The following is a 27,444-nucleotide window of genomic DNA, read 5'->3' as shown; positions in this document are numbered from 1 at the left end:
TTCCGCCAATTGGAATGTCTGGATTTGGCAGTAGGGCAGGCAGAGAGTTGAACGTATTTGTCCTTAAATGTTTTGAATGATATGATTAATATGGGTCAGAATTTGATTGCGTCTTGAGCGCAGTAGTACTTAATGAGGCAGGAAGCTCTCTGGGGCTGGTAGCAGGTTTTAATCCTGAGATTACATTCTTGTGGACCTTGGAGATTTTATAGGGTGACCCAGTTTATACTTTGTCTGAGTCTCTTACCGGCATGCTAGGGGATTATTATAACTTAGCTGTAGAGCAGTGATCTAGAAATTGCCCCTATAAGCAAAAGAAAAATCGTCTTGGCGATGTCTTATCTACGTCTTCTAAGAAGAGGTTTGCATTTTGTCCAGCCCTCACTTTCTGGTGACTTGTTGGCTGTTGACTTCTATTTTGGTCTGTGCCTCAAACTTTAGCCGCGCTGATCCTGGGCAGCTGTTCTCTGAGCCAGATTTGTTAAGTGGGGGCGGGGTGGCAGAACACCAGGCTCACTTGCCCGTATCTTAGAAAAATCTCCGCCTTTTAACAAAGAGCCAGATAGCATGAGGTCATTTCGCTTGCATGTGGTTGAATCAATGGTGGAGGGAAACCTAGTCTGAGTCCCTAGTGAGACGCGTGGGCACGTTCGATAGCTGTGTTAAGCTTCAGAAACACTGATTGTTTTTGCGTATTCTTTAGTGTCCCCCTAAGTGCTAGAGTTCAGAGGCTGGTCGGAATGAAGTTCAGTTGAATGAGGTTGAAACGACTTTAGGAGATTTTGTTTGATCTTGCTCACAGTTCACTACTGAAGCTGAAATAAAAACCTAAGAATTTCTCTCTCGTGTACAGTTTTGTAAATTACCAGGTCATTAAAACATTGATGTTGGTTATTCAAGGCTGATTCTGTCTGTTCCTAGCCTCAGGGCTGCCAGTTGTGAAAGATCTTCGTTTCTGTATATGTCTTAGGGGTCCAAATGCAAACCCCAGCTTGAACTTTTCATGAAGTTCAGTCTTACCCCGGTCATTGATGGGAAGAGCTTTCCTCAACTAAAAACCACTATCTCCTGTTTTGTGCCAAAAATTCAACTTGGGAAACATTTAGGGACTTGCCCGGTGAAAGGTAGTCATTCTAAGTGTGTCAGGAGCTATTAGCAGCGATTAAGATGTGGCCCCTGCCCCGAAACACATTGTGGAATTCTTTCCATAACTTCTTAGACTTCCATCTGGCCTTTGTTGATGCCATCTCCCACTGGCTGATTGTAGCCTCCCTGTCCCTGCTCTTCTAGTCTCAAAGGTGACTTTGATGGCCCTAGGACTGATGTGAGTCAGGATTCAGGAGAAGCAGGGGAAGGTGTTGACAAAGGCAGGACTGGAGGTCTTAGCTAAAACCTCCTTGTAGAGTAGTGTTGTGTTCTGTTCTCACTCCCATCACCCCTGCAGAATGTGCTTAAGAATTGTATCTTTTTTTTTTTTTTTTTTTTTAAGTGATCTCTACACCCAGTTTGGGGCTCAAACTCACGACCCCGATGTCAAGAATTGCATGCTCCACGGACTGAGCCAGCCAGGCGCCCCTCAGATAAATTTTTTAATCTCTTAGACGTATTTAGCTTCTCAATATAGTAAGTTCCTTGAGACCAAGGACTCTAGGACGTAACGTATGTCTTAGACACACCCGTGAATATACACGTGTATGTTGTATTTCTTATGGTGATCGGTATAGCGTGCCACATTGATTTTTCTAATTCTGAAGCCTGTCTTGGTTGGTTGAGTTGTTAGAAACAGGTCTGGGTCTCAGCCTACCCAGTCACAGGCTTAGTTGGTGGCTGTCAGCATACGGATGGGTCAGGGTAGTAAGGCCAACGTGATAGGATGGTCAGATGCTGGGTGGGTATGGCCTGTCCCTTTCAGGACTCCTGGCCAGTCCAGGGTTCACCCTTTGTTGGGGCTAACCACTCCACCTTTCCCCCACCTAGGACCCTCAGGGGCGGCATGTGAAAACCTATGAGGTGTCTCTCCGAGAGAAGGAGTTCAATAAGGGCCCTTGGAAACAGGAAAACGTAGAAGCTGAGGCTTCCATGGTGATTGCAGGTTGGTTGGGGTTTTGGAAATGTGTCCCCTGCCCCCCAGGTCTGGGTCTGTTCCCTCCTCTTGCTCCTTCCTCACCTTCTCTGCACCTTCATTTCCGGGCTCAGATGCTATTATGCACGTGCATTACTCAGCAGCCCTGACGTCTCCTGTTTTCTAAATGTGCTTTCCTTTGCTTTTCCCATTTTTGTTTTTGGGATTGTCTGTTTTTTACTCCTCCCAGAAAGTACAGCTTTCCTTTATTTGGGGTGGCGGGGTTAAGTACTGAGATTGATTTGCAGAGTGGTGTGTAGAAATTACTCTCATTATTTCATTGCTGGGCATAACGTTGAAAAACCGAGGCGGGGTGGCCTGTGGAGCTTATCTAATCTGAGTCTTTCACAGATGGGGATGCCTGGGCCACGGGGCTTGCCCGTGCCTGTGCCTCGCTGACAAAGCCTCGGCCTGACTCCAGGCCTCTGTGCTCCTTGTCCCATATCCTGCCCTCAACATCACGTTATGTGTCTCGCTTAGGAGAGAAATTTTAGAACTCTCAAGTGAGAATTGGTTTTTCTAAATGGTGGCCCTGATAACAGGGGAAAGTAAGCTAAGGAACAGGAGAAAGAATAACCGTTTTGAATTCGAGAGATGGAAGTTGAGGAGACAAAGGGGGAGGGTGCAGGTGGAAGAGCACGGAGAAGACGCCCCACCCGTAGGGGCTCGGAAACACCGGAAGAGTGACGATAAAAATACAGGGTTAGGTGATGCCAGCCTGACATTTCCCAGACAGCAGTGCCAGTTAAAGGCCACCACGTTCCTTGGACTTGGTTGTCTTTTTAAAAATAATGATTTCCTGAAGGTTTGCCCCAGAGGTGACTGGATCAGTGCCCTTGACGCTACAGGGCTTGGCAGGTCTGGAGTACTGAGAGTTCTAATGCTGTCCTTTCCCCTGCAGTCCCGGAGCCCTTTGGAGGGGCCATCATCATTGGACAGGAGTCGATCACCTATCACAACGGTGACAAATACCTGGCGATTGCCCCTCCTATCATCAAGGTAAGCAGCACTCTTTTACTTTTCCTTCCTTCTCTGTTTTTTATTTTTTTTTTTTGCCCTTGTTCTTACCCTGCTCCTTTGTTTCTCCCCATTTGTAAAGAGAAATTTCTAGATGTCTGTCCTAGCGCTTACTATGTGCATAAGATAACTGTGCGGGGCATTGGGAATACGAAGAGAGACTGGCCTGGTTTTGCTTACGGAGAGCTTGCCCACTAGCCGAGAGAAAGAAGTAGTAATCGAAGGAGGCTTACTCTTCCCGTCTACTGGGGCGACTTTACAAAGGGAAAGATTTTGCAGATTTGATTAAATGTTCTCAGAGCTCAAGTCATGTGAGGGTCATAGAGCGATCAGTTGTACAGACTTAAAAAAATTGGTCACAAAAGTTTCAAATCTCAGTGTTTCAAGTCATAAGAATTAGAATATTAAGTTAAAGGGCAAATGACATAGTCCATGGTAGCGTTAGCAGTGGGAGGAATTCGTAGTCGTGACGGTAAGTAACAAAATCTGTGATAGTGTTCATAGTCCAGTGAATACTTACAGCTGCTTCCTATTTTCTATGTATTTCTATTTCCCAATAGGATAATCTGTGAACATTTCAGGTATATTGAGTTCCTCAGAAAATCGTCTTCAGAATAAAAATGTCCCCATTTTTTTTTTTTTTTAATTTATTTTTCAACGTTTTTATTTATTTTTGGGACAGAGAGAGACAGAACATGAACGGGGCAGGGGCAGAGAGAGAGGGAGACACAAAATCGGAAACAGGCTCCAGGCTCCGAGCCATCAGCCCAGAGCCTGACGCGGGGCTCGAACTCGCGGACCGCGAGATCGTGACCTGGCTGAAGTCGGACGCTTAACCGACTGTGCCACCCAGGCGCCCCTAAAAATGTCCCCATTTTTAATTACACACGTAGCGTTTGCTAAGTGGATTCCTTGCCTGTGAAATGGCTGGGCTTGGTAAAGGGAGTGGTTCACGAGGGTTTGCTCTCTGGTTATGGGAGACACTTAATCTCTAACGACCATGTCTTCCCTCTTGGCAGCAAAGCACGATCGTGTGTCACAATCGTGTGGACCCCAATGGTTCCCGCTATCTGCTGGGAGACATGGAAGGACGGCTCTTTATGCTGCTCTTGGAGAAGGAGGAGCAGATGGACGGCACCGTCACCCTCAAAGATCTCCGCGTGGAGCTCCTTGGAGAGGTCGGGCTGGTCCCTGCTCTGGTGTCTTCTGCTAGCGCCCTAGTGACCCCAGATGTGTGGTCTCACACTGTGACTGGGAACTGTGTTACGTACCACCTAGCGACACGTGGTCAGTCCTGCTGCGGAAGTTGGTTTTCAAATGAGTTAGATGTTGGAGAATCTCGCAGGCAGCCGTGCTCTACGTCAAGCACACAAAGGGAGAGAAATGGAAAGGATACCATTCAGAATGGAAGATTAACCTAACGCTAATACTCCCTTCCAGGGGGAGGGTCCCAAAAAAGTTAAGGAGCAGACTGGAGCCATTGGGATTAAGATGATCATTCGGAGGAGGCACCAGCAAGAGAAAGAATAGATTTTTCTGACTGTAAGGATATGATACATGGAGTCACAAACTTCAGAGACTTAGGAACATTTGTTTAGTGGGGTCTGGGGATTTGAAATGGAGAATTGTTTCGGGACTCGTGGCTGCAGCTGTTTGTTTTCTTAGCAGACCTCTGAGAGGTGAGAGGACAGTGGTAGGACAGTGTCGGGCTCCCAGGGAGTGTCCATTCTGATGCCTTTCATGCCACTGACTTTCTTCTAGACCTCTATCGCCGAATGCTTGACATACCTCGATAATGGTGTTGTGTTCGTTGGGTCTCGCCTCGGTGACTCCCAGCTTGTGAAGGTGAGAAGATACTTTCTTCTTTCTGGCTTTTTCGCCATCTTCACTGCTTCTTTGTCACGTTTCTCCTGTGTTTGGAACCTCTGAATTTCTTCATTTCATCTGTTTCCATACTATGCAGCTGTCTCCTCGGTCGATTTCCCTTCCTACCCTGACTAGCTCTTTGTCTTAAAGGTTCATTCAACAGATGTGCCAGGCAAGGTGCTGGGCACAGTGGATACAATGATGAAACAAGACCCAGCTCCTACCTTCAAAGAGGTCATAGTGTATTGTGCCAGACCACCTCTGGAGTGTGAAAACTTTGGATTTCTCTGCAGAGAAATACATGCAAACGTTTTACATTAATTTCCAAACTGCTTCTTTGAAATCCATCCATGGGACTCACAGATTAGAAATCCCTCACTGGTTCGTGGGTCTTCTAGAAGCTAACCACGTTCCTTAGTCAATAATCCCCTTCTAGAAGCATCCAGTGGAGAACAAGAAGGGCAGATCTTGTAGGATTCAGAGTTTCTCTTGGACGATAACCGTCTCTTTAGGGTGGATCTCTTAGTGGCATTCCAGGACTAACCTTGTTTTTTCTTGTTAGCTCAATGTTGACAGCAACGAACAAGGCTCCTATGTAGTGGCCATGGAAACCTTTACTAATTTGGGACCCATTGTGGACATGTGCGTGGTGGACCTGGAGAGACAGGGGCAGGGACAGGTAAGAGGGTCATCCTAGAAATGGATGGTTGATATGTTCGCTCAAACTGTGCTCTTCTAGACTTGCCTATCCGGACTGCGGTGTGCCCACTGAAGATAAGTTTTAAGAGCCTTGCTCACTAACGACGACGCAAGGATAACTACCATTTATTGAGTGCATCGCTAGGTCGGTGATACAGATCTACATTATCTGTGATCACACGAGCACCCTATTAGATAGGAATTCTTGGCTGTTTCAGAAGTGAGGAGACTTGGGACTGAGAAAGATCAAGGAACTTGTCCAAGGTCCCATAACCCCCAAATGGCAGGTGTGTCTGAGTCTAGATCCTGTGTTCTTTCTAGTACACTCTAGGTTCCAATGATGGAAGCCACCTTGCTAGGAGCAGTGGTAGTTGCTTTTTGCTTCTTGGACTCGAATGTCCTGTCTGCTTGGAAAATTTGAGGGACTTGGACATCAGCCTCTGCCAAGTCTGCATCCTCAAACTTAGCTCCACCGGAAGGGTCATTGGGTTTACTTTCCGGGCATCAGTATGATGGCCCCAGGCTTGCGAGGAGGTATTTAGAAACACTTTCTCTATTTGCAGCTGGTTACTTGCTCTGGGGCTTTCAAGGAAGGTTCCTTGCGGATCATCCGAAATGGAATTGGAATCCACGAGCATGCCAGCATTGACTTACCAGGCATCAAAGGTAACCTTTTGGTGGATGTAGGGTGCAAATCTTACTTGAGTGACCTTGATCTTTGGTCTCATTACGAGTTGTGAAGGCACTTGGGTGGGAGCTAGAGGAAAGCAGGTCAGATGAAGAATTAAAAAAAAAATGGAAAAGACAAATCAGTGGTAGAAGCTTAAACGTATTTATAAGTGCCAAAGTAAACTTGAAAATATATATTATTGACCAAAACTGGATAATGGAGTAGAGAAATGGAAAAGTTTCTAAGTTAAATTGAACGTTTCTACAAGGGAACTAACAGAATCCCTGAAAAAAGAGGAGACTGAGAATATCACATACAAGTGTAAATAGTGTAAAGGGAACTTCTAGAACAAAAGTAAAAACCTAAATTCCGGGAGAACTATAATAATCAAGATCAAAGAAAGACTATGTAGTGAAAGGCTTTTATGATATGTAGGTAGTAGATGACCTATAGTGACCCAGGGTAATATGACAGAACAGCTATACATCTGCGTGGGTGTCTGAAAAATCTGATATGTTAAGTAAATGTGAATTGGTTAAAACTCACCTATTAAAGGAGAAAGACTGGGGCGCCTGGGTGGCGCAGTCGGTTAAGCGTCCGACTTCAGCCAGGTCACGATCTCGCGGTCCGTGAGTTCGAGCCCCGCGTCAGGCTCTGGGCTGATGGCTCAGAGCCTGGAGCCTGTTTCCGATTCTGTGTCTCCCTCTCTCTCTGCCCCTCCCCCGTTCATGCTCTGTCTCTCTCTGTCCCCAAAAAATAAATGTTGAAAAAAAAAACTAAAAAAAAAAAAAGGAGAAAGACGATCAGATTGAATCACAAAGCAAAACCAAAGATACATACATAGAGAGAGAGACACATCAGAAAAAAGTTTAGACTGTTAAATAAGAGGATGGAAACGGATAAATAAAGAAATAGAGGTTTATGAGTTAGAAAGGAAGAGATCATAAAACTACAAAACCCAAGAGAATTGAGTGGAAAACTACACAACAATTCATTAAGGTAGTAGGATATAAAATTAACGTACTAAAGTTAATAGCTTTCATGTGAAAACACAGTCCATTCGAAGGTATAGTGGAGGGAAGGAGCCAATTTACAATAGCAGTAAAAAGGCAAAATACCAAGGAATAAACTTTCTAAAAAGTGTGCAAAACTTCTACAGGGAAAACTTTAAAAGACTCCTTAAAGGTTCAAAGGATAGATTGGTCAGATGAAAAAAAGACATGCCAACATGCTATAAATGAAATTGTAAAGTAGTCTTTGACCTATTTTTATATTTCATGTATCTCAATAAAAATATCAGGTTTTGTTTTTTTTTTCTTGACCTAGATAACCTAAGGTCCAAATGGAAAAAGGGAGAAGCAAGAAAAGTCAGGAGATGGGACTAGCCCTACCAGATACTAAAATGTGCCATTAAACCTCAGTGAATAAAAGTGTGGTTTCGGTGCACTAACAGGCAGCGTTCCTTGAGCAAAACTCCCGAAATTAAAAAAACTCAAACATCCAGAAATTTTAAAAAAGTCCAGAAATAGACACAGTTACATGTGGGAATTAAGTATACAATGGTGGTGTCTCAGTTCAGTGAGCTAGAGATGATTTTTTTTTTTAAGTTTATTTATTTTGAGAGAGAGAGAGAGATCACACATGCGTTGGGGAGGGACAAAGAGAGAGGGAGACAATCCCAAGCAGGTGCTGTGCTGTCGGCACAGAGCCTGACCAGGGGCTCAATCTCACCACCTGTAAGACCATGACCTGAGCCGAAATCAAGAGTTGGACACTCAACCAGCTGAGGCACCCACGGGCCTCAAAGATGATTTCTTATGTTTATTTATGTTGGAGATAGCACCGGCAGGGGAGGGGCAGAGAGAGAGGAGGATGGGGGATCCTAAGTGGGCCGTGTGCTGACAGCAGTGAGCCCCGCGAGCTATGAGATCATGATCGGAGTCCAAGTCGGACACTCAACCAGCTGAGCCACCCACATGCCCCAAGATGATTCTTTTATGAATGGTTTTTAATAAATGGTGTTCCCAGTCATCAACTGGGGAAAGATGAGTTTGGATCTGTGCTGTACTTTGTATACCTTACTAGAATCCACATGGATCAGACTTCATGTAAAAAGGAGACTGTACAAAAATAAACATAAAAATTTCTTTTTTAAAAAACGGCTATAGAAAAGTTAAAAGAAAAAGTTGAATCCCTTTATAATTTTATTTGTTTTATTATTTTTAAAAAATTTTTATTTGTTTTGAAAGAGAGGTAGCAAGCGGGAGACAAAATCCCAAACAGGCTCCACTCTGTCCGTGCAGAGCTGACGTGGGGCTTGAATTCAGGAACCGTGAAATCGTGACCTGAGCCGAAGTCAAGGGTCAGACCCTTAACCGACTGAGCCACCTAGGTACCCCCCCTTTATAATTTAGTGGGGAAGGTCTTTTAAAATATGACTCCAGTACAGAAGCAAAGGGAATGATTGGTTAATTCAGCAACATAAAAGTAAAACACTTCTGCATGGCAGAAACCAAACTCTGTAAGGTTAAGTCATGAGAAATGGCACACCAGATAAAAATGTTTGTACTTCACCTTATAGACAAAGGCCTAACCTCCCTAATTTATCCAAACATTTCTATAAAGGGGATCCCCAAAAATTCCTGTCCCCAAATTGTAGGAGAACACGCATAGACGGGTAACGGACCTTACTTGTAATAAGGGAAGTGCAAATCCGAACTGAGTAGCAATACCATTCTTCACCAGGTGACCAGAATCCAAAAGTTTGACAACACTGTTGGTGAGGCTGTGAGGAAATTAGCATGCTTATTGGTAATATTGCCAAAACTACACACGCATTTAATGATTTATAGACAATCCTGTTTCTGGGAATCTACCCCATAGACCTTCGTATGTATGGAATGACATAAATACAAGATCATTTGTTGTGGGATTGTGTGCAAAATACTGAAAAAGTGTCCATCAGATAAGACTTAATAATAAACTGCTGTGTCTGTATAATGCTGTGCATCTGTTAAAGACAAAGTACTGTTCGGTTTTGATAAGGGCTTAATACAAAGCAGAAAAGTATGGTGCCAAACAGTGTACGTTAGGCTGTTTTGTGTGTGTGTGTGTGTATACGTATGTGTGTGTGTGTGTGTGTATGTGTATATATGTGTGTATATGTATGTATATTTATGTGTGTATACGTATGTGTGTATGTGCATATGTATGTACGTACATATTTCTTAAGGTTTTATTTTTAAGTAATCTCGACACCCAATATGGGGCTCGAACCCACAACCCTGAGATCAAGAAGCTGCATGCTCCACGGAGTGAGACAGCCAGACATCTCTTGTATTTGTATTTGCTTGTAAAATACTGCCAATTTCCTTATAAATTTTTTTTCTTTTTGAAGAATAAACAAGAGACTATTGATGACTTATTTGGCGGATAGGTTTCAGGGAGAGGTATAGGAATGGAACCTCTGTGTACACATTTTAAGAACAGATTTTGATTTTGAGTCATGGAAATGTATTCTCCTCTTCCAAATTAAAGGAAAAACTTAAAAATATTAGGCTCAAAACAGTTTTAAAAATAACTTCTTCAGGGTCTTAAAGCCAGGAAAGAACAGAGTGGGTATTTCAGCTTTAGGACGGACTCCACAAAGTTCCTGCTCCTTGGGGCCAGGCTGCCCTTCCTTAGATGTGGGGAGCCGAGTGTTGGGCTGTGTTCTGAGTCTTACTCCTTGATCTTTGTTCCAGGTCTGTGGCCACTGCGGTCTGATCCTAACCGGGAGACTGATGACACTCTGGTGCTCTCTTTTGTGGGCCAGACAAGGTAAGGGTGAGTCTGATGCCAGCTCCAGGTGCTCCTGTGAAGGGTGCAAGGTGGGGAAGCCAGGCCGGCTGACCTGGGCCTTCCCTTCTGCCGCAGAGTTCTCATGTTGAACGGAGAGGAGGTGGAGGAAACCGAACTGATGGGTTTCGTGGATGATCAGCAGACTTTCTTCTGTGGCAACGTGGCTCATCAGCAACTTATCCAGGTAACTGAGAAAGGGGCAAGCGCTGTTTACTTGAATTTGACCTACAGTGCAGTCTAGAGCACCACAGGATTTTAAGACAGTCCATTGTTATGACTCTAAAAGTAACAGGAATCCTAGGGAAAGAAAATTAAAATTACTCGATGACTGGGGCGCCTGGGTGGCGCAGTCGGTTAAGCGTCCGACTTCAGCCAGGTCACGATCTCGCGGTCCGTGAGTTCGAGCCCCGCGTCGGGCTCTGGGCTGATGGCTCAGAGCCTGGAGCCTGTTTCCGATTCTGTGTCTCCCTCTCTCTCTGCCCCTCCCCCATTCATGCTCGGTCTCTCTCTGTCCCAAAAATAAATAAAAAACATTGAAAAAAAAAAAATTTAAAAAAAAAATTACTCGATGACCTACCACCCAGTGGTGGGTTAATTTTGGAGTTGTTCCTTTTAACTTTGTTTTTTTCTGAAATGTATGTATATTGTATTTATTCACATTCTCTTTTATAGACTGGGATCGTAACATTTTTATGGCTTAGGGTGCCATATTTGGGCAAACCGCTAATTATGCTTATTTTATGAGACGTATTTTTTCCCTTGTTCTAATAGTAATACACACCTATTTAGTCCTAATGCTCCCGTCCATATATGATTGTCAGCAACACTCTCCACGTTGTTAGAACCAGAACTTACTGTGTTCTGATTTTGTTTTAAATATATATGTGACACGGGGGTCAGGTGTCCTTTTTGTGCTTGTTAGCCCCGGGAGCCTGATTTCTGAGCGCCTTCCCACGCCTTCGTTGTTTTCAGTTTGGAGTGACCCCTGGCTCTCTTCACTTTTTGCACATCCCTCTTAACCTTTTGCACTTTACTTAACTGTCAGTGTTTGCCAGTGTCGGGCATGGCATTTGTGTGCCCGAGGATTAATGAACTTGTCTCCATCTTTTTATCCACTTGGGTCTTCCTGTTAGTCAGCAGGCAGTGGTGGATTTGGTAAAAGCCAGAGAGAAGGTTCTGTTGGTTTCTGGACCAAGTGTGGGAGATGCCCAGATACTGATTCATTGCTTTGTCAGTGTTTTCTAACTAGTGGCCTGAAGACTGGCACCAGCTCGTGTGTCTGTTATTAAAGGGCTTTACTCTTTAAATAGGAAGTCAGTTTTGATAGGTGAGATGAATCAATGACATTACACTGTCATCAACTTGCTTTTTATTTTATTTCAGTGATAAAATAGATTCATTAAACTTAGTTCAACATAATTTCGTAGCCTTTTGTAAAGGGTTTTATTTTTTTAACATTTATTTTGAGAGGATGGAGGAGGGGTGGAGAGAGAGAATCCTAAGCAGGCTCTGTTCTGTCAGCACAGATCCCAACGTGGGGCTCAATCTCACAAACTGTGAGATCGTGACCAGAGCCGAAACCAAGAGTCAGATGCTTAACCAACTGAGCCATCCAGGCTCCCCTTAAGACTTTTTTTTTTAATTTTTTTTTTTTAATGTTTATTTTTGAGAGAGAGAGAGAGAGTGTAAGTGGGGGAGGAACAGAGAAAGGGAGACACAGAATCCGAAGCAAACTCCAGGCTCTGAGCTTGTCCACACAGAGCCTGATGCGGGGCACGAACTCACGAACCAGTAGTTAATGACCTGAGTCGAAGTCAAACGCTCAACCGACTGAGCCACCCAGGCACCCCTCCCCTTAAGATCTTAGTTTTAAGTAATCTCCACACCCAATATGGGGCTTGAACTCATGACCCTGAGATCAAGAATCGCACTCTTCCACCGACCGAGCCAGCCCGGAGCCTCCAAATTTTAAAGCATTTTAATGGTTCGTGTATAGTAAAGAACTTGACTATTTTAGAAGACTGATTTTTGGTTTGAGAAAAACTGCTAGGCCGGTAGTCACAGGGTCTTCCTCTGTTGACAGTTTTCCCAAGACTTCATCAGAATGAATCAGGTTACCTTTTTGTCCCGGTATGTCAGCTGGAAGTGGTTTTAAGCCAGCCTTCTTCAGGGCTTCAGCGACAGATGGCATCTACCGGAACTAATCGTTTTAGGTGTTTGGGGAAGAAAAATACATGGCAGAGAGGACTTCCCTAGTTTACTTTTAGGGCTCCACTAGGGCAGCCTTTACCACCTTCCTCCTTGTGGATGGATCCCGGCAGGTGCTTGGAGACACTGCTCTTTTTTTTCCTAGATCACGTCAGCATCTGTGAGGTTGGTCTCTCAAGAACCCAAAGCTCTGGTCAGTGAGTGGAAGGAGCCTCAGGGCAAGAACATCAGCGTGGCCTCCTGCAACAGCAGCCAGGTGGTGGTGGCCGTGGGAAGGGCCCTCTACTACCTGCAGATCCACCCTCAGGAGCTCCGGCAGATCAGGTGTGTGCTGGTCGGTCTGCTCTGCCTTTCCCCTCCTGTTCTCTGGGTCTTCGTTCATCCTCGGAGTCCTTCCTCTGCCATCTTCCTCTTTGTTCAGCCACACAGAGATGGAACACGAAGTGGCCTGCTTGGACATCACCCCACTGGGGGACAGCAACGGGCTGTCCCCTCTTTGTGCCATTGGCCTGTGGACAGACATCTCTGCACGTATCTTGAAGCTGCCCTCTTTTGAGCTACTGCACAAAGAGATGCTGGGTGGAGGTAGGTGTCTCCTGAGGACCCTTTAGGGGTTGGGATCCAAGTCAGAATGTGGAGCAAGATCTTGACGTGCCCCTCTCCCACAGAGATCATTCCTCGTTCCATCCTGATGACCACTTTTGAGAGCAGCCACTACCTCCTTTGTGCCTTGGGAGACGGGGCACTTTTCTACTTCGGGCTCAACATTGAGACGGGTGAGCAGAACACTTTGGACGGGGAGTCTTTGAGAAATCAGGAGTGAGCAGTTAGTGGCCTTAGCCTCGGCCCACTGCTCTTGAACCTCCACGGCTCAGCTGTTTGTCCCGTGTCCTGTCCTTCTCTGTCCTGATGCCGTTCTTTCTGTAGGCCTGTTGAGCGATCGGAAGAAGGTGACTCTGGGCACCCAGCCCACGGTATTGAGGACTTTCCGTTCTCTCTCTACCACCAACGTCTTTGCTTGCTCTGACCGCCCCACTGTCATCTACAGCAGCAACCACAAATTGGTCTTCTCCAATGTCAACCTCAAGGAAGTCAACTACATGTGTCCCCTCAACTCTGATGGCTATCCTGACAGGTGAGCCTCTTTTTCTTTCTTCAACAGATGCCGTTGATGGAGGGCGTCATGATGTTTTCCTCAAACCCTTTTCCTCTAGCCTTTTCCCAAAGTTGAATCTGTGTAAATAGCTAAGATGAGAAATGTAGAACAGAGGTTCTCAGCTCTGGCTGCCCATTAGAAATCCGTGGGATGCTTTATAAAAAGTACAGATTTCTTTTGACTCCTTTTCAGATTCTGATTCAGTAGATCTGGGGTTCAGCCCTAGAATCTATATTTTCAGGAAACCTCCCTAGTGATTCAGATGGTTAGTTGGTTTTTGAACCCCTGATTTAGAAATGATTGTGTATTCTTCTAGAGCTGGGTTTCTCATAGTATGATCCTCCCCCGCCCCCCCCCCCCCCCCAGCAGCTCCAGTAAACTCCACTGAATCAGAAACCCTGGGGGTGGGGCCCAGCACTCTCGCTCATTCTGATGCAAATGAGATTTTGAGGATCCTAGTTGTAGATTCTGTAGCTACATTTTTAGCATTAAATGGAAAGTAGTTAAAAATCTCAACCCTGGGTGGGTCAGTCAGTTGAGTGGCTCAGGTCCTGATCTCACAGTTTTGTGAGTTTCATCAGGCTCTCTGCTGTCAGCACTGATCCCACTTTAGATCCTCTGTCTTCCTCTCTCTCTGCCCCTCCCTTGCTTGCACTCTGTCTCTCAAAAGTAAATAAACGTTAAAAAAAAAAAAAATCTCAGCCTAGGCCCAACCAGACTTATTAGTGAGATGGGGGGTGGCAGTGAGACCAGGGATCTGAATGTTTCAAGATCGCCCCCTTCTCCACCCCCTCATGATTTTTAGCATAGAGTCAAAGTTGAGAACCACTAACGAGTAAGCTAGTGTAATTCTGCCTTGTTTTTCTTCCCCTTACGGAGTTGCCTCGTAGAATCCTTTCCTTCCTTGGGTCTACTCAATCTAAACCCAGACCCTTCTTTCCAGCCTGGCACTGGCCAACAATAGCACCCTCACCATTGGCACCATCGACGAGATCCAGAAGCTGCACATTCGCACGGTCCCCCTCTACGAGTCCCCCAGGTGAGGGCCAGGGGAGGAGGGCCGCGGAGCTCAGCCATCTGGGCGTTGGTGTGGGCGCTTCAGACCTGTTCTGAGAGGCACTGTCCACACCTGTTCTCCAGGAAGATCTGCTATCAGGAAGTGTCCCAGTGCTTCGGGGTCCTTTCTAGCCGGATTGAAGTCCAGGACACGAGTGGGGGCACAACGGCTCTGAGGCCCAGTGCCAGCACCCAGGTGAGGGCATGGACACAGAAAGATGGCATCACAGCAGGGCTGGCAAACTCTTCAGTAAGGGGTCACATAATGGGTGCGGCTTTGTCGGCCCTGTGGGAACGACTCCTCCAGTCGGCCGTTACGGGAGCAGCCGTCGACACAGGTAGGATAGCTGGGTTCCAGTGACACCGTGTTATGAAAACAGGCAGCGAGCTGGACTTGGCACCCTCATCAGAGGGTTGAGAAGAATTTGGGATAAGTGTGGAGGTCCGTGATTTTGCCAGTCCGTAGCCTTGCCGGATGAGTAATTCTCTTGGTTCATCAATTTGAGGGCTTCGTCGGTATGAGTAACGGGGGCAGCGTGAGCATAACAGGTAAGAGGTGGGGTCTGGAGTCTGGCAGAACTGTCTTCAGGGTTTACTGCTAGCTGTGTGACCTTGGGCAAGCCTAAAGTTCAGATTTCTCATCTGTGAAATACGGGTGCCAGTCTGCGGCCCCACGTGATAGACTCAGTGGCGGTGTTAGCTGACACTTTAGTTCCGCGTGTTCTCTGCTTTTCTTGCTCCCAGACGTCTGTGCTGGAACCATCTCTCCTTAACCCAGAGCATAAGGTCTTTACACCTGTCTTCATTTCACCTGCTTCCTGCGCTTCCCATCGACGGAGCTGGAGTCTCTCGCCTCGCTAGGTTGCCTTAGTTCTTCGTTCGCTTTGTTCGAGTGACTTGCCATCACTGTCTTAATGGCCGTTAGCGACCCTCAGGCTCTTCTGTGTTGGACTGCTGTGGCAATTTTATACGGGATTTGGCTCCTTATCCTCGGTCCCCGTGTCCTCTCCGAAGCTCTCTGTTCTTCTGGCTCCCCTCGAGCTGCCAACCTTGAGATTTCCTCATTCAGATCCACTTCTGTCCCCTGGTCCTGGCAGGCCCCCTCCCGTTCTCCTTTTGAGAGGGCGCGTGCGTTGTGTGTTCTCAGGCCCTGTCCAGCAGTGTCAGCTCCAGCAAGCTGTTCTCCAGCAGCACAGCGCCTCACGAGACCTCCTTTGGAGAAGAGGTGGAGGTGCACAACCTCCTCATCATCGACCAGCACACCTTCGAAGGTGCAGATGAGCTCTTTCTGTCATTTGCTGCCCACGTCCTCCTCCCTCAGCTAGCCGATTCTGGGCTCTCATAGGTTCCGAAGTCGGGTAAACCTCGTGGCAGACCATCTGAGGAGGAGGAGAAGCAAGGAGGGGTGGGACCTCTGGGTTGGCCGGGAGTCCAGGGTGCCGGGCCGCCTCCCGTCAGCACAGGCTGGTGAGGGGCGGAGACAGGCTGAGGGGACAGGAGCAGCTGGAGGCGGCGTCCCGGCACCACCCGCACCGTGCTTGGAGCCCGGCTGGGGGCCTCCCTGGAGCACAGGGGTACCTGTGTGTGGGGCTCAGCAACCAGTCACACCTCCCGGTCTCCTTCCAGTGCTTCATGCCCACCAGTTTCTGCAGAACGAGTATGCCCTCAGCCTGGTCTCCTGCAAGCTGGGCAAAGACCCCAACACGTACTTCATCGTGGGCACGGCCATGGTGTATCCCGAAGAGGCGGAGCCCAAGCAGGGTCGGATCGTGGTCTTTCAGTATTCCGACGGTAAGTGGGCACTGTCCCCAGCCTTTGAGAGATCTGACATCCCGGGAAAGTGAGACCGTTTGGGTTCAGGGCCTTGGTGAAACGGCGGGAGAGCCTGGATCGATTGCTGTGCCACGAGACTTTGTGTTCTGCCACTCAAGCTGCTGCTGATCTGAATCAGTTTTCACAGAGGGGGGCGGCAGACCCACAAGTAAAATCTAGCTTGCGTTTCTTCCTTTTCTACTCTTTGAAGGGAAGACGGGTGGGGGCAGGGGCGGGGGAGGTGAAGTACGGGTAAGAGAATCGAGCGGCCAGAAGGAGAGGAATCCTAGGTTTGCTTTGCACTTGGTTGCTCAGCCGTGTGGGTCCTGTTGCAGCTTTAGTGCTTCGTGTGCACATCTGTCTCTTCTCATCTCCCCTACCCAAGAGGGTTCTCAGGACTCACTATCAACCCCAAAATCTCAGCTCAGATGGCTGAGATGGAATGTGGTCTCCATCTTGGGAGTCGGAGCTGCAATTTTGGGGGCGGCAGATCTTGGACACAGCGTGGAGTCGCTGCACATTCTGTTGGGGCTCATAGCTGTGGTGGTGGTTAACCCCAGGAGACACTGACTCTGCTTCCTGCATTCAGATGCGTGGTTTGGGAGCAGGAATTAGAGCCAGAGGGGGAATCAGGGTTCTTTTGATGAGTTAAAGTGTGGGCTCCTAAAGGAGACTCAGAGTCTCTTCTCTCTCCCCTCAGGAAAACTACAGACTGTGGCTGAGAAGGAAGTGAAAGGGGCCGTGTACTCCATGGTGGAATTCAACGGGAAGCTGTTAGCCAGCATCAATAGCACGGTGAGGCCGCTTGGTGTCACGCCCTGGGTTGCACCCCATCATCTACAGAGCATGTCTCTCTCACGTTCCCCGAGGCTGCCCATGTGTCAGATGCTAAGGATGACAGGGTGCGGGGGATGGAGGGCACAGCTGGGCATCTGGGGAGCTCGGGAGCTCGGGTTGGCCCAGCTCTTGGCCTTGGCTACGGGAGCCCCCCGTGCCTATCAGATCCTGAGCGCTGTGGGTATTGAGAACAGGGTGCGGGCTGCAGTCCCCGTGCTTGCGAGTGGGCCGTGGCGGGGAACTGTTCCACCTGTACGGAACAAGGTGAGCCAAGCCGTGTTGTTATCCTCGGTACGTCCCGGAAGCACTGGTTCCGTGAAACAGTCCACTGTAGGTGTGAGATGTAGCAGTGGACAAAGAGCTGGTTCTGGGACCTACGAGCAGCTAGTACACGTATCTGTTCTTGAGACGATGAGAGATAAAAGTGGGGCAGGGACTGAGGAAGTGCCAGAAGGAGCATGGGGTGGGGACTGCTATTTCATCACATGGTTGGGGGTGGGGGCAGTTCTTGCTGAGAAAGTGACATCCGGGCAGGTTCCTGAGGGACGGAGAAGCCATGCCTGTGTCTCGGAGAAGCCCAGTGCGAGGAGTAGGAGGTAGGAGCGGTCCTGCTGTCTGCGTGGGAGCGAGCTGGGGCAGGCAGGGGGGTCAGAGGGGCAGCCAGGGGCCTGATAGGCTGTTTAAGGACTTTGGGGTTTTACCGTGAGGATGATGGAGACTTCTAGAGGGTTTGAGCAAATGCTTGGATGTGGTCGGACTTCTGTCTTGGAAAGATCACTTCACATCTTAGGAAAGGCCGGAGGAGCCCAAGGGCAGCAGCGGTGAGATCTGTCAGGCTGTAGTGCTGATGCAGACAGCAGCGGCTGGTTTCTGGGAGCAGGGGCGCTGGAGAAGGTAGAGAGGGCTCCGGCACACAGGCACGATCGATCATTAACTGAATCTCCAGTCTCTCCCTTCCCCAGAGGATGGGGGAGGGGGCCCACAGGTCCAGGCTCCTAATCATGGGCACCGGCCCACATCCTGAACTATCCAGGAACCACCAAGAGGCACCTCATTAGAACCAAGGACTCTTGTCACCCGGGAAATTCCGGGGGATTTAGGAGCTCAGTGTAAAATGCTGCTCTCATTTAGGAAGTTACAAGGGTTTTAGTAGCATGCTAGGTCAGGAACCGGAGGCAGAGACCAAAGGTATTTTTCTATGTCCCAGTGAGGAAACCAGAGGTTTCCTGGTTTTGGACCTCATGGGTCTCAGTAGTCACGTTAGTGAAGATGTCACGATGGTTGCCGGATGGGCTAGAGATGGCAGGGCAGCGGTTATGACACGGCACTTAAAGCCGGCAGTGTGTTGGGTGCGCGGGTGGCTCAGTCGGTTAAGGTCCAACTTCGCTCAGGTCATGATCTTGCGGTTTGTGGGTTTGAGCCCTGTGTCGGGCTCTGTGCTGACAGCTCAGAGCCTGGAGCCTGCTTTGGATTCTGTGTCTCGCTCTCTCTGCCCCTCCCCCGCTCATGCTCGGTCTCTCTCGGTCTTAAAAATAAATGAACACTAAAATAAATAAATAAGCCAGCAGCGTGGATGAGGTCACCCAAGATCATCCACATGCTGAGAGTGGGTGGAGGAGGGACCAGAAGGCCGAGCCCTGGGATCCTCCGGCCCATAAGTTGGGGTGATGGGGAAAAACGAGCCAAACGCAGAAAGGGTGAGGAATGAAGCAGGAGAGGAACCAAGAGAGAAAACTGTTCTGGAAGCCACAGAAAGAATTTCGGGTGGGGGCGAATTGATAAACTACAGGTGCTGTCAGAAGTCAGGTAACGTAAGGGTTGCGAGTTGGCCTCTGGTTTTGCCACCGTGGAAGGTATTGCTGCCCTCGGCCAGAGCAACTCTGGGTGGGCAGTGGGGTGGAAAGCTGGGAGAGGAGCGTTCGACCGGGACTGGGAGGAGAGGGCTGCTGGCGTTAGAACCGCTTTCAGGGAGTTGGTGTTGAAGGGAGAAAAGAGTAATGGGGTGACTGCAGGGGTGGCAGGACAAGAGAGTTGTTAGCTTTTCAAGCTTGGAAACACGGCTCCACGCTTCTGTGTGGACGAGAACGGTCCATGAGACACGAGGTGCCGGAGCTGTGTTTTTGAGTAGACCGGTGGGAGGTGGGACGCATTGTCCGTGTGGGCCCCGGATGTCGGAAGCACCGGTCCGCTTGGTTGTGTCTACCCTCCGAAGGAGCTGAGAGAAAGGGTGGAAACGGAGGGAGTAGAGGGTTCAGGAGGTATGGCTCGTAGCCTCAGGACCTGGAGGGCCGCGGACCAGGAGAGTATCGGTTACTGGGAAGTAGAAGGAGCTCGCTGTCTGTGAGTGGCCTGAGAGGCGGTGAGACCAAGGACGCAAGATTCTGGAACCGTGTAGTGGCAGGTTCTGAGGGTGACTGTTGGATGGACAAGATACGTGAGGAGAGGGGGGTGAGGAGAGGAAAGGAGTCGGTATTGGGCCTTTTCTATGAATGTGAAAGTCACCAAGGATCCCAGGAAGGCTGTGTGGGGGAGTGTGGTGGGGTGGGGGTGTGCATGGCTGCTCTGGGGCTGGCAGAGTCTGAGGGGGTGGGCTTCTGGATGGCACGTCAGGGAGGAGGCAGGATGGAGGTGAGAAAGGGCCGGCTGGGAGTGCTCGGAAGCCTGTCTTTCCTCCAGCCTCGGCAGTACAGGGGACAGGGGCAGGGAGAAGTTGAGAGGGCTTGGAGTCCTTGTGAAAAGAGCCACGTCTGAGAGAAAGGGGATTGGCCAGAGAGGAGGCTGCCCAGGGACTGTGCTCCAGCAAGCGGGTGCAGAGCCCGTGCGCGGGACGTGGGGGGCGGGGGAGGGGGGATGCGAGCTTAGGGAGGAGGTGGCTAGACCATTGCTGTCTAACGGAGCTCCCATAGGAGTCGCAGGTGTAATTTTAGACTTTCTTGTTGTCATGTGAGTAAAAGTGAAGGGTAGATGAAATTGACTTGAGAAATGTATTTTATTTAACCCAATAGGTACAAACTATCATTTCAACACGTAGTCAATGCAAAAATTATTAGGGAGATATTTTGTGAGTTATTCATACAGAGACTTCAAAACCTGCTTTGTGTTTTTACTCTTAAACCACATCTCAGTTTGGGCTAGCCACATTTGAGGTGTTTTGTAGCTACCTGTGGCTAGTGGCTACCATATTAGACAGAACCTGCTGGGTTAAAGAGTGGACATCCTGAATTTTTGGTGGTGTCTGACCTTGGTTTTGACTGTCTCCAGAGCAGACAGACTGTGAATGGAGAGTGAAGGGGGTGGGGGGTGTTGCCGGGAGCATGTTGAGTGTTTGGCCCCATTTTTACTCCACTCTTGGAGTGGGCTTACCCAAAGATAGGGGGCTCTGGGTACCCATGACCCTGCCGATGGAGGTGTGGTAGCCATTGTAATTGTCACACGTGACTCTTGGAGGGCAGGCACCTCTTTGGAGTCCGGTTTCTTTACACATACCCTGAGAAATCATGGCCTAGTATATTCTGTCCAGCAGTTCCTGTATGTGCCAAAGCCTTGGGCGGGACCACCTGGATCCTGGGGGTCTGCCAGGGCAGGCTTCTCCAGGGAGTGGAGTCCTCTGACTGGGTTGTGCCGAATATGCATCTGTTTGTCTGCTGGATTGTAAAGCATCTTCATCAGTTTGGAGGTGTGGTTGTAACTGAAGAAACATAGCAGTGGAGAAGAAAAAAGGGGGGAAAACTTTTTGGGTGGAGGGGTGGCCACAGATCTAGTTCTTTGGGCCCTTCCTTCCTTTCCTCTCTCTTCTTTCTCTCTTTCTTTCTTGAGCGCACACACTCGTGCAAGTGGAAGAGGGCGGAGAGAGGGAGAGAGAGTCTTAAGCAGGCTCCACGCTCAGTGTAGAGGCCAATGCAGGGCTTGATCCCACGACCCTGGGATAAAGACCTGAGCCTTCAGTTATTTGAAAGAGTCCTTGAGTTATTTGACCATGTTTCTGTTGGACTTTCTGTTCCATTTTCTCTGCTCATTGGGTTCACGTCAGAATGTTCTAAGAACATATGTTCTGAGAAGGGTTCAGAAAAGACGGTTCTTTGGGAGGTGATCTTGTTCCTTCCTGATCAAGATGGATCTTCTTTCTCCAGAAATACTTCTGTAGGTCAGTTCTCAACTGTCAGTCACGAGAAGACCATCTTTTGTTGTGTCTTTAGTATTGCTTGCGTTGCTGTTTACTTGGTATCTTTCTTGACACTGGAGTCATTTTTTTTTATGTAAAGGAAAACTTTTTATTACCAGTTTGACGTGCTCCCTCTATTTTCGTATCTCGTAAGTGTGTGATACCAAAATAAAATATTCACGCAAGTTCCGCAGCAAGCCGGCTCACCTCCCATACTGCACTCCGGTAAATGGTGCTGCACATGGAGGCTTGAAGAGGGGGACGGGGGCCGTTCTGAGAGGTTTGGGGCCCCTCGGGTTGAGAGAAACGGGATGTCCTTCCCAGGTGCGGCTTTATGAGTGGACAACAGAGAAGGAGCTTCGCACCGAGTGCAATCACTACAACAACATCATGGCCCTCTACCTGAAGACCAAGGGCGACTTCATCCTGGTGGGCGACCTGATGCGCTCGGTGCTGCTGCTTGCCTACAAGCCCATGGAGGGGAACTTTGAAGAGGTAGTTGGGGTGGGGGCAGACTTCTCACGATGTGGCCTCCGCGAGTGTTTCTGCGGTGGGGAGGGGTAATCAAGCCCAGCGGGGGCAGGTTTTTCCCGGGGCATCCTTTCTGCTTTGGTTAGGTGTTTTCGGAGGACCCTCCCCCGGCACTTGAATCTCACCATTCAGCTGCAACCAGCTGGGATGCACTGGCCGGAGATGGGGGGTAGCGTCTCTGTAGAGCAGCAGTCGTTAAACACAGGGCCGTCTCTTCCGTGGGGCGGGCTCTTGGCCTCTGGCCAAAAGACCAGTCGGAGAACTCGCTTCCGTTACACACTGCTGATTATATTTTCTTGTTGTACCTTACCTATTTGAAGATTGCTCGAGACTTCAATCCTAACTGGATGAGTGCTGTCGAAATCTTGGATGACGACAATTTCCTGGGGGCTGAAAATGCTTTTAACTTGTTTGTGTGTCAGAAGGATAGGTGAGTGACCAGCTTTGGGGACGGCGGGGCGGGGGGCAGGGCCCCCGAGTGGTGGATGAGGACGTCGGGTCCTTTCTCGGTGTCAGTGCGCCTCCTCGCTGAGGTAGAGTTCTTCCACGAGGGAGTCAGAGCCACAGCAGTCGGTGTCTCCAGGCCGCCTCCTCCGCTGGGGCGTGCGTGGGCTCACCAGGGACGCGGAGCACATGGTGTCCCGTGCGTGTGGTCCGTGGCGGGGACGGGAGGCGCAGGGAGCGAGTTTCTCACACTGCCTTTCAGCGCTGCCACTACCGACGAGGAGCGCCAGCACCTCCAGGAGGTCGGTCTCTTCCACCTGGGCGAGTTTGTCAACGTCTTCTGCCACGGCTCTCTGGTCATGCAGAACCTGGGCGAGACTTCCACGCCCACACAGGGCTCGGTGCTCTTCGGCACAGTCAACGGCATGATTGGTAAGGCGGGCGCCTGCAGGGCGCGCTGCGGCACAGATCCCCGTTCGGAGGGACGCGGACGGCGGTGGGCCGCTGCCAAGGCGTCCGCTAGCAGAGGCCGCCACGGGCTCGGCTCTCCTCGCGTGGCTCCCCCGGGCTGCCCTCGGAGGAGGAAGCGTGCCGCGGGCTCTGCGGCTCACGGCTCCCTTTGCTTCTCCAGGGCTGGTGACCTCGCTGTCCGAGAGCTGGTACAACCTGCTGTTGGACATGCAGAATCGACTCAATAAAGTCATCAAAAGTGTGGGCAAGATCGAGCACTCTTTATATCCTTTCCAGGGGCGTGTCCCAGCACAGGTAGACAGCTGCATTACCCTAGGCTGCTTCTGGAAACTACTGCTGTTTAGGAACGGTCTTGACTAGCTTCCCATGGGGAATGGACTTTTATGGGTTTTGTTTTGTTTTGTTTTGTTTTGTTTTGTTTTGTTTTGAATGTCTGTTTGTTTTGAGCGAGCAAGCATGGGGAGGGGGCAGAGAGAGAGCTGAGCAGACTCCCCACTGTCAGCACGGAGCCTGATGCGGGGCTTGATCTCAGATGTTCGTGAGAGTATGACCTGAGCCAAAATCGAGTCAGATGCTTAGCAGACTGAGCCACCCAGGCACCCCAGTGTGTGTGTGTGTGTGCTTAATATACTTCTGGAAAAATTCAAACACACGGTAGCAGAGAGGATAGTATAGTGACTCCCCATGTACTTATCACCCAGCTTACCTGGTTCATTTTAGAAATGTATTATTTGTGTCCTTGAAATATGCCTCTGGTCTTTCTGACCTTACATGTCAAGCAGGAAATTTAGATGACCACGTAGGAATGTGCTTTCAGAGATCTTGTTGGGGACAGCAGGGTCTGAGAACTCTTGTGAGAGAGGCTGGTGGGAGAAGAGGGGAAAAGTGAAGAAGCCGAAAGCTCCAGAAGCCCAGGGATCAGGCCCCTGTGACACCCAGGATCCAAGTACTGCTGGACATTTGCTTATTCCTGGAGATAGAGTCCTTCCCAGGCAGGAGGGCGGGAGGGCTCTGGGCCATTCCAAGGCAGGACGGCCCAGCTCTTGCCTGCGATAGAGGCAATGGGCTGGTGGGTCAGCTTTTGCTACCCAGCAGGGCTTTTGGCATGCTTCTTCTCCCACTAAGCCTCAGTTTATTCATCTGTGTAGATCAAGGTTACACTTAGAAGCGTGGTTCTTCCCGGGTGTGCACGTCGGACTACCTGGAGTGCTTATGGAAAACATCCGTATGTGGTCAGGCTCTGTGCTAAGGAGACGGTCTGATCTGTAGTTTTCTTAAAGTATTTTTTTAATGTTCATTTATTTTGACAGACAGACAGACAGACAGAATGAGAGACATAATCCCAAGCAGGGTCCGCACTGTCTGCACAGAGCCCGACACGGGGCTCGATCTCATGAACTGTGAGAACATGACCTAAGCTGAAATCAAGAGTTGGATGCTTAACTGATTGAGCCACCCAGCTGCCCCTGATATGTTTTAAAAACATTTTGAAGATCACTCTACTAGAGAATATTTGGATCAGGTGATAATTTTACCTAAGGCCTTTCAGTTCCAAAACTGTCTAAAGAGCAAACATTTCTTGTTCTCATCCTGGTGATCGCTTTAGATTGTGGTGTTGGGCAGAGGCGGGGATGACTGAGAGTAAGGCTGTTTGCAGATAATTGCATGTTCCTTAACTCACCTGTCCACCTGGAGATCCTTTCATACTGAGCGAAAGACAGAACCGGCCACAGGCTTCATTGATGGAGACTTGATTGAGAGTTTCCTAGACATCAGCCGGCCCAAGATGCAGGAGGTCGTGGCAAACCTGCAGGTGAGCTGTGCGGTGTTTGGACTGTGACCCAAGTCCATGGCGGGGCCAGGCGTGCTGGAGACACCAGAGTGCCGGTGTCTCCTGCCTCCACCCCCAAGTACCAGCGGCCCTTTCTAAGTAGTTTCCTACCCATGTGGGAAGGTGGAGTCTGAGGGCAAGGGGATGTGGCTGAGGGTCACGGCACTGTACTAGGAACTTCACCTGTGTGACCTCCAGGAGTGAGGGCATATTCGGGCATGTGCAGATCTCTGGCAACCCACAGATGGGAGGCAGGGTCAGGATCCTATAGGGAAGAGACCTTGCCACAGTGCAGAGTTCTGGGGTGTTGTTCACTGGAGATGGTGCCTCTGGGGGACATTCTGGAAGGGAGAGAAGTGTATGCCAGGTGGTGGCCTTCGAACCAGCTTTGCTGTCAGGAGACCTTGCTGACTTGTACCTTTAAGGAAAGGTGTGGGTTTCTGATGAGACCTCCTTCCCTGCCACGGCAGTACTGCCGACAGGTGCTTCTCGCTGTGACTGTCCCTTCGCCCCTCCCGGGGGTGAGAGAGCACCCCAGTGGCCCTCACAGTCCTCCCCTTTCCTCATTGCAGTACGATGATGGCAGCGGGATGAAGCGAGAGGCCACCGCCGACGACCTGATCAAGGTTGTGGAGGAGCTGACGCGGATCCATTAGCCAAGGGCTGGGGTCCCCCTTCCCAGACCCTCCCTGAAGGCTTTGCTCTCCTGCCCTGCTCCCCTCCCCCACCACTGTCTTCTCGGCCAGGGGAAACCTTCCCCTAAGCCAGCTGTCCCAGAGGCCACAGTCTACCTGTGTGGAAATGGGGATTTCTTTGAACTAAAACCAGTTCACTGGAGACCTGGGAACGGGGTGAAGGTGAAGTATTTTCTCCCTGGATGTTTACCAGTCTCAGATGATTCCAGCCATCGCTTTGGACCACCAAGCCTTGATTGGTGTTGCCGGTTGTCCTTCCAGGGAGGGAGTTTGCAGCTCTTGGGCTGAAAAGAAGCTCTGTGTGCGCGCGCGCGTGTGTGTGTGTGTGTGTGTGTATGTGTATGTGTGTGTGTGTATCACACTCATGCATTGTCCTCTGCTATCTTTTTATTTAGGTTGGGGTGTGGGGAGGCTGTGGGGAGGGGGGAAGGGGGTGGGACGGGTCATTGTCTCTGAAGTGAGAGCTTCCTTTTGCTTTCTCTATTGCCTGAGAGCTTTGGGTCTGGAGGCCTGACCACCAGGCCATGAGCTGCTCTGAGTCTGAAACCTGGAGGTGGTGGGTGTTACCCAAGCCACAGCCTTTTTTGTCTCTGGGGAACGGCCTTCTTCAGAGGGAAGAAGGTCGGGGGCCGTGAATTGGTTGTTAGTTTCCGAGTTTTACCAAATAAAGTAGAATCTAAGAAGAAAGATCCATTTGCTTCCGCTTTCCTTCCTGCTGCCCAGCTCCCCAGCATCAACCCGGTCACACTGCAGCGGTTCAGTGTAAAGTCCTTTCCCTCCTTTACGGCAGCTGCTGTAGTCACTTGCCTTTGCTGCTGCAACAGCGGTTCCCAAGGAGGGAAACGACAGCTGCGTCTTCTTTGCCACGTGATCGTTTTTGGTGGGATCCCAAGGATAACGGGAGTCAGGTCTTCAAAAATCAGTGGCCTTGATTGCTCTTGACCCTGTAGTCACCATTTGATTCCCAGTCGCCTCTGTTAGTAACCTGCTGGGCCTGGGGGTTGCTTGGGCTCCCTTTCCTGGTGTCATTTTAGACACGTGTACAGCGTCCGGCCAAGCAGCCCCCAGGCGCTGCTCCTTGGCCAGGGCGAGGAGCTCCTCATGCACCTCCCAGCTTCCTGTTGCCACGTGCCCTTTGGAGTCTGATTTTATTTCCTCTGGTTTAATCAGGTAAACCTTTGGCGCCTTGGGTTTGAGAATACAGGAGTAGGACACGTTTGGGGTTCACCCTTCTGTCCAGCAAACAGAGCCTGTCTTCTTTTGGCTCAGTGGGTCACAGTGTCTGGGCCCACATTTCCACCAGTGACCCAGTGGGAATAAAGGCTGCTCTGTCCCAACAGTGGAGAGGAGGGTTGATCCTGGGCATATTGGCAGGCTCCTTTAAGACCAGCCTTTGATACAGTGTCAGGAAAATTGTGGTTTCAAGTTCAAACTGTGGTTTCGGGAGATTCTAGCTTAAAAGAGAAAGGGCAAGGAAGCATCTCCGCTTTGGGGGTCTTCGGGAGTAAGTCTCCTTTCCTAGGAGGCATTCCGTGTGTTTCTTTACTGTTCTATTCCCCTTCCTCTTCTGGGATTTCTGAGGGTGGGGAGTAAGGGTCTTAAGGGAAAAAATAATCAGCATCTCTCAAAAAAAACCACAGTTTGAACTTGAAACTCAACACTGTGATTTGAATTCTTCAAGTCATGGTTTGAATTGAAAAGGCCTGCCCCCATGCCAGAGACCAGCTTTAATGAGGCAGGCAAGCAACGGTCTCCAGATTGTGATTATTTTAAAAATTTAATCCTAGATGGAGGATTGACTCTAAGGTGCGGAGGTGAGAAAGAGACTGTGGTGGGAGGATTATTCCGGTCCTTTTTCGTGGTCTGACCTGCAGCCGCGGAGACCTGCTACCTTGAGTAAGGAGGTTCTTCCGTATCAGTGGCTTCAGTCTTGACTTTGGGAGCTGTGGAGTCCTTGTAGTTTTGTTTTGTTTGCTATAATCTTGGGTATATTCACTCTGGATTGAATTCCAGCAATCCTTTGGAAA

At 49.3% G+C, this 27,444-nt stretch overlaps 1 protein-coding gene and 1 long non-coding RNA gene across 2 annotated transcripts in view; one reads left to right on the top strand and one right to left on the bottom strand.

Annotated features, from left to right (window-relative positions):
• Positions 1-26,104, top strand: part of DDB1 (damage specific DNA binding protein 1) — a 30,021-nt gene extending 3,917 nt beyond the window's left edge. The window contains exons 5-27 of the mRNA XM_043581290.1: positions 1,978-2,092; positions 3,024-3,121; positions 4,159-4,317; positions 4,901-4,984; positions 5,568-5,684; positions 6,268-6,370; positions 10,118-10,193; positions 10,290-10,398; positions 12,568-12,746; positions 12,844-13,007; positions 13,091-13,198; positions 13,350-13,557; positions 14,522-14,617; positions 14,719-14,830; positions 15,782-15,905; positions 16,261-16,425; positions 17,147-17,241; positions 21,770-21,940; positions 22,297-22,406; positions 22,683-22,852; positions 23,052-23,154; positions 24,581-24,704; positions 25,295-26,104. Of these exons, the coding sequence (XP_043437225.1) occupies positions 1,978-2,092; positions 3,024-3,121; positions 4,159-4,317; positions 4,901-4,984; positions 5,568-5,684; positions 6,268-6,370; positions 10,118-10,193; positions 10,290-10,398; positions 12,568-12,746; positions 12,844-13,007; positions 13,091-13,198; positions 13,350-13,557; positions 14,522-14,617; positions 14,719-14,830; positions 15,782-15,905; positions 16,261-16,425; positions 17,147-17,241; positions 21,770-21,940; positions 22,297-22,406; positions 22,683-22,852; positions 23,052-23,154; positions 24,581-24,704; positions 25,295-25,378 (2,874 nt within the window). The 3' untranslated portion in view covers positions 25,379-26,104. The remainder of the gene's footprint in view (positions 1-1,977; positions 2,093-3,023; positions 3,122-4,158; positions 4,318-4,900; positions 4,985-5,567; positions 5,685-6,267; positions 6,371-10,117; positions 10,194-10,289; positions 10,399-12,567; positions 12,747-12,843; positions 13,008-13,090; positions 13,199-13,349; positions 13,558-14,521; positions 14,618-14,718; positions 14,831-15,781; positions 15,906-16,260; positions 16,426-17,146; positions 17,242-21,769; positions 21,941-22,296; positions 22,407-22,682; positions 22,853-23,051; positions 23,155-24,580; positions 24,705-25,294) is intronic.
• Positions 720-16,360, bottom strand: LOC122483853. The gene is made up of 3 exons (XR_006297482.1): positions 16,243-16,360; positions 5,732-5,737; positions 720-731 (listed from the first exon to the last, which is right to left on the bottom strand). It is a non-coding gene; the product is annotated as an uncharacterized LOC122483853 (long non-coding RNA).
• Positions 26,105-27,444: the final 1,340 nt, after the last annotated feature.

The sequence above is a fragment of the Prionailurus bengalensis genome, chromosome D1 (assembly GCF_016509475.1).
Source record: "Prionailurus bengalensis isolate Pbe53 chromosome D1, Fcat_Pben_1.1_paternal_pri, whole genome shotgun sequence".
In the NCBI taxonomy this organism is placed as follows: domain Eukaryota; kingdom Metazoa; phylum Chordata; class Mammalia; order Carnivora; family Felidae; genus Prionailurus; species Prionailurus bengalensis.
Note: the sequence above shows the minus strand (reverse complement) of the source record. Positions and strands in the feature narration are given on the sequence as shown.